Raw genomic sequence first — 10,349 nt, forward strand, 5'->3', positions numbered from 1 at the left:
TATGCTCATTTAAAGCTATGGATCTCCCTCTAATACTACTTCAACTGCATCCCGTAAATTATGTTGTACTTTCATTTAGTTGAAACTATTTTTAAACTTATGTCTTCTTGACACAGGGGTTTAGAATTACGTTGCTGAGTTTCCAAGTACTTGCGGATTTTCTGGCTATGTCTTTTCTTTTTTTTAATTAAATCTTTATTGTTCAGATTATTACATTTGTTCCTCTTTTTTCCCCCCCATAACTCCCCTCCTCCCAGTTCCAGCCCCACCCTCCGCCCTCACTCCCCTGGCTATGTCTTTTCGTTATTTCTAGTTTAATTCTATCGTGGCTAGTGGCCATACTCTAATTTCAAGCCTCTCAAACTTGAGGCTTGCTTTATGGCCCTGCTTCACAAACTTGATTTTGTTTTGTTATGATGGATTTCTGCGGTGCATGCCGACTCTTCCTGCTTTGGTAACGTATAGAGTGCACTGCGGTGGTTAAAGGCGAAGTTTTGAAATGCTACAACAGGACTCGATCGTCTGCAGCACCATCATCGGACTTTTAAAGTACATATATCTTTTTAGTGATTCCAGGGAGGAGGAAGAGGGAAAGACAGAAACATCAATGATGAGAGCCATTGAATGGCTGACCCCTGCAAGCCCCCACCAGGGGCACCGGGACCGAACCTGGGACCTTTGGGTCCGCAGGGCTGCTCTCTAGCCGCTGAGCAGCCAGCGGGGCGGCACCGTCGGGCTTCCCGGGAAGCCTTCCCATCCACGGGATGGCCGGGGCGGCACCGCTGGCGAGAGCCCCCTACAGTTCACGGTCCGTGTACGTCAGGTAGCAACCTATATGGTGCTCTTTTTTCCATTGGTCGTCTCTTCAGAGGCAACAAAGTTAACAAGTTCGCAAAACCAAGAAGTTTTCAGAGGGAGAGCGAGCTGGGTAGAGAGCTGGAGAAAGTTGGAAGAATGCCTCATCTCTGGATTAGCGAGCACGGCTCTTGCGAGGCCCGAGGAAGCAGGACCTCGAGTAACAGCTTCCCTTCCCCTCGGGGGCCGTGACCCCCAGGCGGAGAGCGCCTCCCGAACAAACCCTCCCCCCTCCCTTCTTCCCCAGCTACTCAAATGGGGAGGAGGAACCGGCTGGGGCACAGACGCCGGTCAGCAACCGACCGTCACGTGACCGAAAGGAGCGCGAGGGGGAACCCGGGGAGCCTCCGGCCGCCCAGGCCCCGCCCAGTTTACGACAAGTCAGGCCCCGCCCCCTCCGCCGTAGGGTGGAGCGCGACGCCCCGCCCCCAAGCGGCCTTTCTCGCACCACACACGCCGGCCGATAGGGCGGGGCGAGAGACCAGTAGGAAGTCGGTGCAGAGGGAGGGGAGGAAGGAAGGGGTCACGTGCAGTCGGCGGCCCGGGGTCACGTGACGGAGTGCGGGTCTGGGAGTTCTCCCGAGGGAAGAAGAGTGGAGCGCGGGGGACGCGGCGGGTGGCGCTGACAATGGTGAGTGCGCGGCGCTCCGCGCGCTTGCCTCCAGCCCTCGCTCGGGAGTGCGCGGTGGGACGGCCAACCGCGGGCCCGGCGTCGCGGGAGGAGCCTCGGGGAACGGCAGGCTAGCGGGGCGGGAAGCCGGGTTAGGCCCCGTCGGGCCACGGCGGGGTCTGGGAAGGGCGGGCGACGCGGTCTCTTCCCACCCTCGGCGTGGCCCTAGCACCTGCGGGCGGCGGCGCGCTCTCCCGGCCATGTCCGAGCCTCAGCCCTCGCTCCTCGGTCGGCTGTGGGGGCCCTGGCTGGGTCCTCGGACCCCGCCTCTGCGGGGACTCGCCGCCGCCTCCCCTTCCAAGGTAGCCAGTCCCTCCGCTCTTCCCTGGCAGCTTCGGTCTCTTTCACGTGGGGGGACCCTTGAGTCCCCCGGTTCTGGACTCGGGGGAGGACGTGGTCCACCCTCCCCAGAGGGTCACTGGCTCGATGACTCTGACTCCGTGGTCTTTTGAAAGCTGTGTCTGGTGACATTCCGCGATTCCTTGCCCCTCGTTCTGGTTGATGCTGACACTTGTAGAATGAGAGAGGAAGGGAGAAGGGCGTGGGAAGGGGGCGTCCCTAACGCGGAGGACGTTGGAGCGCTGGTTGAGCGCCGGCTTTCGTTTCCTTCCTGGAGCCGTTCCTGGACGCTTAGCGCTGGGATGCTGAACCGGCCCCGGGAGCAGAGGAAGACCGAGGACTCCGGACACGGGGGGAAGCAGCGTTAGTGTGGGCACGATGGCGGCTAACTCCGTGTGTGGCGGCAGTCTCCGGATTTGACCTCGTTTGGCTCATTGGATGGTCGTATTTATTCGTTTCACGTCGCAAGCATATTGTTGAGCGCCTACTGTGTGTTCTCCTAATACTGCCTGCTTTCCCAAAGCTCAGCGGTTCACTACACTGCATGACACCTTGGCAAAAGACCACCCTCGGCTTATTTTTATTTTTTAAATGGTTAGGGCTCTTTTTAAAAATATAATTCTTTATTGATTTCAGAGAGGAAGAGAGAAGCACAGAGAGAGAGAGAGAGAGAGAAAGAAATATCAATGACGAGAGAGGATCATTGATTGGCTGCCTCCTGCACGCTCCACACTGGGAATCGGGCATGTGCCCTTGGTCGGAATTTCACCTGGCACCTTTCAGTCCGCAGGCTGACGCTCTATCCACTGAGCCAAGCCGGCCAGGGCTCGGCTTATTTTTAAAAGTTACTTTGAATAAGTACAAGTGAAGACGGACGTGTTCATTCTTAAGCCTGGAACCTTTTCCCCTCTCATTCAACAGACAATTAGGTGAGCCCAGGAGCCGTGAGCAGGACTGAGCCAGCCCGTGCCCTCGTGAGGCTTACGGTCCAGAGGGGAACACACACACGTTTGTGTAATGACTTGTTTAACGTGGAATCACAGTTGTGATAAATTCTATGAAGGAGGTGTTGGGGGACCTTGTCTCGTCAGGTGTTAGGGGAGTCTTCTTTAATTGAACATTATTTGCAAAGAAAACTTTAAAGGCACTCCTACTTTTTGCTTACATTTAAAAATAGTGGTTACTTCTAATAAGCTTTTGAGTTATGTTCATGAGCAGTTTATTTTTATTTTCAAGTTAGTCATCAAACTAAATTCTAAGGTTATTTATAACCGTGAAATGGGCACATATGTGTGAAAATTTGCTGTTTCATTGCTGTGTATGGGCTAAGTGAATAAATTTTGAGAGCCTCCTTTCCACTCACCTTGAGTTGCATTTCTTTACATCCACTGGACCTAGTGAAATTTCTTCAGTGAGAGCTAGAAAGTTTGGTTTTTAATGTAGCTACATGTAATTTTGCTAGATGGTAATAATATTGGATTTACAAATTATATGAACAATCTTAAAGTCAGTGATAGGAGGTTTAGGCCTAAAAACAAAAAACACAATTTCCATAATGTTTTAATTGTCATATATTGCAGTCTAGTTATTTAAAGGCTATCTATGAGTTTTCACTTGTATATTAAGTGCCTAATATTTCTCCTGAAGTTCTCATATTCTAAATGTTTACTTGAAGATAACTTTTCCAGAAGACTTGAGTAGTCTTTCACTTTAAAGATCTCAAAACTGCCTTCTATAATTTCAGCAGAAGTCTGTATTAATGTATCCTAACCTTTTTTTTTTTTTTTTTTACAATTGTTATTCCCTTTTCTTCTTCAAGTTTTCACCATTCTGACAATTCTGTAGTTTGTTTCCTTTTTATATATTGGGAGAAGTATTTTTTAATTTGATTTTGCGTGAATAAAATATTTTTTTAGATATTTTAAATCTTTACCTGAGGATGTGTTTTTATTGATTTTAGAGAGAGAGAGAGAGAGAGAGACAGAAAGAGAGAGAGAGAGAGAGAGAGGAGAAACATCAATAGGTTGTCCCTGTACTCACCCTGACCGGGGATCGAACACAGAACCTTTTGGTGACCCTCCAACCAGCCAAGGCTGAAATATTTTAATTTTGTGACTTTTTGTTTGAAATAACAGAAGATGCACACCTTGAAATAAAAACTTCAAAAGCAAAACTTTGGGTAGAGAATCCTTTCTTTCAACTCCTTTTAGAAAAAAAGACAATTTTTTCTCTCTGTTGTCTACTTGTTAAATGTAAGACATCCACAATTTTCTGGAGGCTTTTAGTAAGACTAATTAATTTTTGATATATCCTAGTGTAAAAAAACTGGATGTTAACCCAGTGCTAAATTCTCATGGCATCATTAATTAAACATTGTTAAAAGTGTTGTAGTTTTATTTTTCCTCCTGTTGTTATTTTGCAAATGCAATACTGGGTTTTTAAAATATCTTCTGATCTCTCCCAATCTTAGTTTTTTGATTGTGTTGAAAATTAAGTCTACTTTTTAATTTTTAATTATGAAATACTTAATGCATACAGGAAATAAGGGATGACATAGTTTGTACATATTTTTAATTTAATGTTATGTCCTGCTTCTATTTTATAACTCAAATGAGGCCATTGTCTTCTACCCTTTCATAATTGCTACACACACACACACACACCCTTGGCTCAGTGCTTTACACATTGTTGATAATTAGTAAATATCAGTCATCTGAGCTGTTGTACACTCTCATATCTGTAGCGCTTTGGAGAAAATACACTATTTTGAGCAAGTTTTGAAAACTTCGGGTATAAAAGCTAACTAGGAGCCCTAGCTGGTTTGGCTCAGTAGATAGAGTCTCGGCCTGTGGACTGAAGGGTCCCAGGTTTGATTCCGGCCAAGGGCACATGCCTGGGTTGCTGGCTCGATCCCCAGTAGGGGGCGTGCAGGAGGCAGCTGATCATTGGTTCTCTCTCATCATTGATGTTTCTATTTCTATCTCTCTCTCCCTCTCTGAAATCAATAAAAGAAATATATATAAAAGCTAACTAGGAGCCCTGGCCGGTGTGGCTCAGTTGGTTGGGTGTCGTCACCTCAGTTCCCTGTCAGGGCACATGCCTGGGTTTCAGGCTGGATCCCCAGTAGGGGGCCTGCAGGAAGCAGCCGATCCATGTTTATCTCTCACACCCATGTTTCTTTTCCTCTCCCTTCTCTCTCTCAAAATCAGTAAAACATATATTTTCTTTAAAAGAAAGCAGATAAGAATCTCAACTCACATTAGCTAACAATATGGCATTGGGGGATACAGCGTGAAGAAAGTAGATAAAACCCCCTCTCACATGAGCTAATAACACAGTAAGAAAAAGTACAGAATAATCAAAAGTAGGTGTTGTGAGATCTAAATTTGGAGAATCCAATTTTGATTAGGAAGTTAGGGAAAGTCTCTTTATGGACATGAGTCAAACAGACTCAAAAGATGAATTAGGTGAAGGATACTTGGTCTAGATCAAGAAGGAGAGTGGCAAATTTGATGAACTTGGATTGTTTGAGGCATGTGTGGCTGGAGAGATGGATAGAGCCAAATAATATGTAGGCCATGTTAGGAAATATTGTGTGTGTTTAAAATAACATTTTAGTCCAGCTAGTGTGTCTCAGTGGTTGAGCATGGACCTATGAACCAGGAGGTCATGGTTCGTTTCCCTGGTCAGGGCACATGCCCAGATTCCGGGCTCGATCCCCCGTAGGGGGGGCGTGCAGGAGGCAGTCAATGAATGATTCTCATCATTGATGTTTCTACCTCTCCTTCTACCTTCCTATCAAATTAATAAAAATATATTTTAAAAAATAACATTTCACTGAAGTAAACATTAGCTATATAAAAGTGCACAAATATGTGTATAGCTCAGCCGTGGGCAAACTACAGCCCGTGGGCCGGATCCGGCCCGTTTGAAATGAATGAATACTAAAAAAAAAAAAAAGACCGTACCCTTTTATGTAATGATGTTTACTTTGAATTTATATTAGTTCACACAAACACTCCATCCATGCTTTTGTTCCGGCCCTCCGGTCCAGTTTAAGAACCCATTGTGGCCCTCAAGTCAAAAAGTTTGCCCACCCCTGGTATAGCTGGATGAATTTTCACAAAGTGAACATACCTGTGTATAAAGCACTTAGCTAAAAACAAACAACACGACTAGCAGCACCCAGAAGTTCTCTTTATGCTTTCTCCAACCAGTTCCTGACTTGTAGAACTATAATGTATGTTGCATGTTTTTTACTTAATAAATGGAATCATACAGTGCGTATTCTTTTTGTGTCTGGCATCTTTCACTTGACGTTACATGTGTGAGATTCATGCTTGTTTGTGGCTGTATCTCATTCCATTGCTCATTGTATGAATATAGACTAAAATTTATCCATTCTCTTGATGTATATTTGGATTGTTAACTATTTGGCACTATTGTGAACAGTGATGGTTGTGAACATTCTTACACAGTCTCCTGGTTCATGTGTTTAAGAGTGTCTGTTTGGGTAGATACCTAGGGGTGTAATTGGTGGGTCATGGGATATGTTTAGCTTTACCACACAATGCCATCTATTTTTTAAATAGGTGTTCCCATTTATACTGTCACCAGCACACTAACGGGTTTTAAACAGAATGATGATCAGATTTATGTTTTTAAGAGATCATTCTGGTTGTTAGGGCAGAGTTAAAAGGGATATAGGACAACAGGGTAGGAGATTGTTCTCTGTAAATTTTTTAAAAGAACAGAAAACTGGCTTTTGTAAATGACAAAAATAATGCACAACTAAATCTGATATTGGAGTTACTAATGGATTTTGTATTACTAGTATGCTTTGACAGTCAAAAGCAATTGATCCTTGTCTCTTACAGTCTGTCATATTCAGGATTTACAGAACAAGGCTTATATATTTTCTTTGGAAAAATTCACAGAAATTTAATTTCTCTCTTCCATTAGATCCAGTTTTATTCCAAGGGCTTACACAATGTAACACTTCTTGTTCAGTCTTACACAGCAGTAGATTTTACAGAAAGTAGTTAGTACACCATAATAACTCATCTGGATTTGTACAAGTAATTTGGATTTGTGGGTTCTGCTATAATGAAAGAACCTTATAGAAGTATAACTACGAAAAGGTAACTTTTCAATCCAGATTTTTAGATTTCTGGTATATGTATTTGATTATTTATGGTGGTTATGTATGTAAATGATTGAAATTATAGCATGTTTAAATTTGTAGTTTTTGTCTTTTTATTGTAAAAAATTTAACATGAATTTATTCTTTTAAATTATTTAGTGTACAGTATTAACAATATTTACATTGTATTAAATTTAAATTCTTATTCCCTAGAAATTCACAGATTTACAGTCTCTTTAACTGTATGTCATAGGTAATTAAATTTGAATTATAAAACATAGCAACTGACAAAACATGATCATTATGAGCATTTTTCTTTTATTTCAGAGTTTTCTTGGCGGCTTTTTTGGTCCCATTTGTGAGATTGATGTTATCCTTAATGATGGGGAAACCAGAAAAATGGCGGAAATGAAAACTGAAGATGGCAAAGTAGAAAAAAACTATCTTTTCTATGATGGGGAGTCTGTTTCAGGAAAGGTAAATCATTTGTTTGTAGGATGCTAGAATTAGTCATCAGAGTGGTACCTGCTGTTTCTAAATGTGAATGATCTTTTAGAGATGGAATTCTTTTTTCGGAGCGTCAGCTAAAAACCTTGCTTATTAGAACATTTACAGGAACAATTCTTAAACTAAAAGAGTTACAGGGACAGAGTTTAAATTAAATTGTGTGCAAAATTTTGTGTTTGTGACTATCTGCTTCTGACAGTTTCTCTAATGGGGCTGCATTCCATACAGAATTTGTTGAGTTATAGAGATTAAGGATAATTCCCTAGTATACCTTTCTAAACGTTACTTTCTCATTCTTTGTGGCTTATCTCTCTGTACTACTACCATTGTATCGCTCATTTCTTGGTACCCTGTGGAGGAGTATGTTTGGAATGTGTGTCTGCATGGTCAGAAACGTTTATGATACCTTTTGTAAGGTTTCATTTTCTCTCCTTTTCCTTATCAAGTGATATATAAGATTCTTTTTTCTTTTTTATGTATGGGATTCTTATACCTTAGGGAATCAATAGTCATTAGTCTGTGATACTTAGGAATGGTAATACATAGAAAAAGTCAAGCCATAAAACATTTGAAATAGTTTTTTTTTAGTATAAAATATGAGAGTTTTTCTTTCCTGCTTATTAAAGTAATATAGACACATATTAAACAATTTGGAAAATAAAATAACTATAATGCCATCATCTGGAAAGAATTCACTGTTAAAATTTGAGTGTGCTTCTTCCTAGTCTGTGCATTAATTAATGTTTATATATATATATATATATATATATATATATATATATAGTATATTAAGCATACTTTTTTTCTTTTTAATATGTTTTTATTGATTTCAGAGAGGAAAGGAGAGGGAGAAAGAGATGGAAACATCAATGATGAGACATAATCATTGATTGGCTGCCTCTGCATGCCCCACACTGGGGATCCTGCCCACAACCTGGGCATGTGCCCTGACCAGGAATTGATCCATGACCTCCTGGTTCATAGGTTGATACTCAACCACTGAGCCATGCCAGCCGGGCACTTTTTTCCTGTTTTTGGATATTTAAGTAGTTTTTCTTTTTCTTTTTTTTTTCTTATTTTATTTTTTCATATGGCTTGTAATGTGTCACCATATCTTTGGTAATAAGATGTCTATATACATAAATTTTTCTCCAAAATTTTGTAGGATAAGATTATTTCCTTTTTTAAAAAAATACATATTTTTTAAATTGATTTTAGAGAGAGAGAAACATCAATCTGAGGAAGAAACATTGGTTGTCTCCTGCACCCCGACCGGGGACCCAACCATCAACCCGGGCATATGCCCTGACTGGGAATCCAACCAGCAGGGGACGAGGCACAACCAACTGAGCCACAATGGCCAGGGCAAGATTATTTCTTTAGAATGAATTCCTGGAAGTGAATTGTTGGACCAGAATACATGAATATTTGAAGGGTGTTGATACATATTAATCTGAAATATTTGCATCAAATCACATGTCTCCTTATAATGTCTTGTTTCACCCAGAGTAGCATTGAATATGATCACTTTAATCTTTGTTATTTCATAATTATTATTTCTTTGATTACTAGATAGGTTGAACTTAGGCTTATTAGCCATTTTACTGTATTGTCTATTCTGATCTTTGACAAATTACTTTTATTGCTGTCTTAGGGTTATACAGGATCTGAAATAAATGTTTTGGCTTTCAACTTTACTTTTCTGGTCCTCTTCCTTTAAAAATATGGAGAAGGCCCTAGCCAGTTTGGCTCAGTGGATAGAGCATTAGTCCGCAGACTGAAGGGTCTTGGGTTTGATTCTGGTGAAGGGCACGTGTCACTGTTGTAAGGCTTGATCCCTGGCCCTGGTTGGGGTCCGTGGGGGAAGAAACCAATTGATGTGTCTCTCACATCAATTTTCTCTCTCTCTTTTTCTCTCTCTCTCTCTCTCCTTCTCTCCCTCTCTTTCTCTCTCTCCTTCCCTCTCTTCCCCTCTCTCCCTCTTCCTCTCCTTAACACTCTCTAAAAATCAATGGAAAAATATCCTCTGGTGAGGATTAACAACAACAAGAATATTGGAGAAGAAGAGAAAAGGCCCTAAAAAAGAGCAGACAAAATTGAAAAGGATGGGGCATATCAAATGAAAGAAAAGTAAAGGAGATAGTGTTTGGCCTATAGGAAAGGAGACAATATGGTGGTGTTGGAGAGGTAGGGATACCAATCTAGTCTTTTTAAGGGGAGATTGAACCCACTAATATCTCGGATATTTAATTTATAGGTATGACAAGTAAATAAATATCTCTCTTGCTAGGTTAAAAGCTTTTTCAGATCCAGGGAATCAGTGTGTGCTTCTGTATTTTCTATAAGGTACATTATAGTTTACTTATACAATAGGCCCTCACTAAATATTTATTTGGTTTGTTTACTGTTTTTGAATCTAGTAGGCAACATTCCCTGTCATGTTTAAAGTAACCTTATGTTATCTGGGCCAATTAGACTAATGTTTATGGGGTAAATAAAGGAAAAAGGGAATATTTAAGGAAATAAAGCTACCTCAGTGTGATTTAAAAAAAAAAATAGCTGGCATTCGGATTACATTTTTGAAATTGCTATGGATCATATGTAGGCCTAATCAATAGCTATAGAGTACATTTTTTAAAATGCTAAACCCCAGTGAGGGCCTGTGCTGGGGGGGCGGGGGGGGGGGATAGGTGTAAGGGAGACTGGGGGAAGGTCAATGGGGAAAAAAAGGAGACATATGTACTATTTGTAATACTTTAAATGATAAAATAACATTTAAAAAATGCTAAACCTCTTACAGGTAAATATTTTGGTCAAAGAATATTATATCTGGAA

General features: G+C 41.5%; 1 protein-coding gene across 3 annotated transcripts in view; it reads left to right on the forward strand.

Moving 5' to 3' along the window:
• Positions 1-1,328: 1,328 nt before the first annotated feature.
• VPS26A (VPS26, retromer complex component A) overlaps positions 1,329-10,349 on the forward strand; it is a 33,047-nt gene continuing 24,026 nt past the window's right edge. Inside the window, exons 1-2 of one of the 3 annotated variants that reach the window (XM_036336936.1) lie at positions 1,329-1,486; positions 7,335-7,484. In XM_036336936.1, coding sequence (XP_036192829.1) covers positions 1,484-1,486; positions 7,335-7,484 — 153 coding nt within the window. In that variant the 5' untranslated portion in view covers positions 1,329-1,483. Of the gene's footprint in view, positions 1,487-1,710; positions 1,828-7,334; positions 7,485-10,349 lie in introns of those variants that run through there. The other 2 variants (XM_036336935.1, XM_036336937.1) reach the window with 2 other exon arrangements.

Source organism: Myotis myotis, unplaced genomic scaffold (genome assembly GCF_014108235.1).
Source record: "Myotis myotis isolate mMyoMyo1 unplaced genomic scaffold, mMyoMyo1.p scaffold_m19_p_15, whole genome shotgun sequence".
NCBI lineage: Eukaryota > Metazoa > Chordata > Mammalia > Chiroptera > Vespertilionidae > Myotis > Myotis myotis.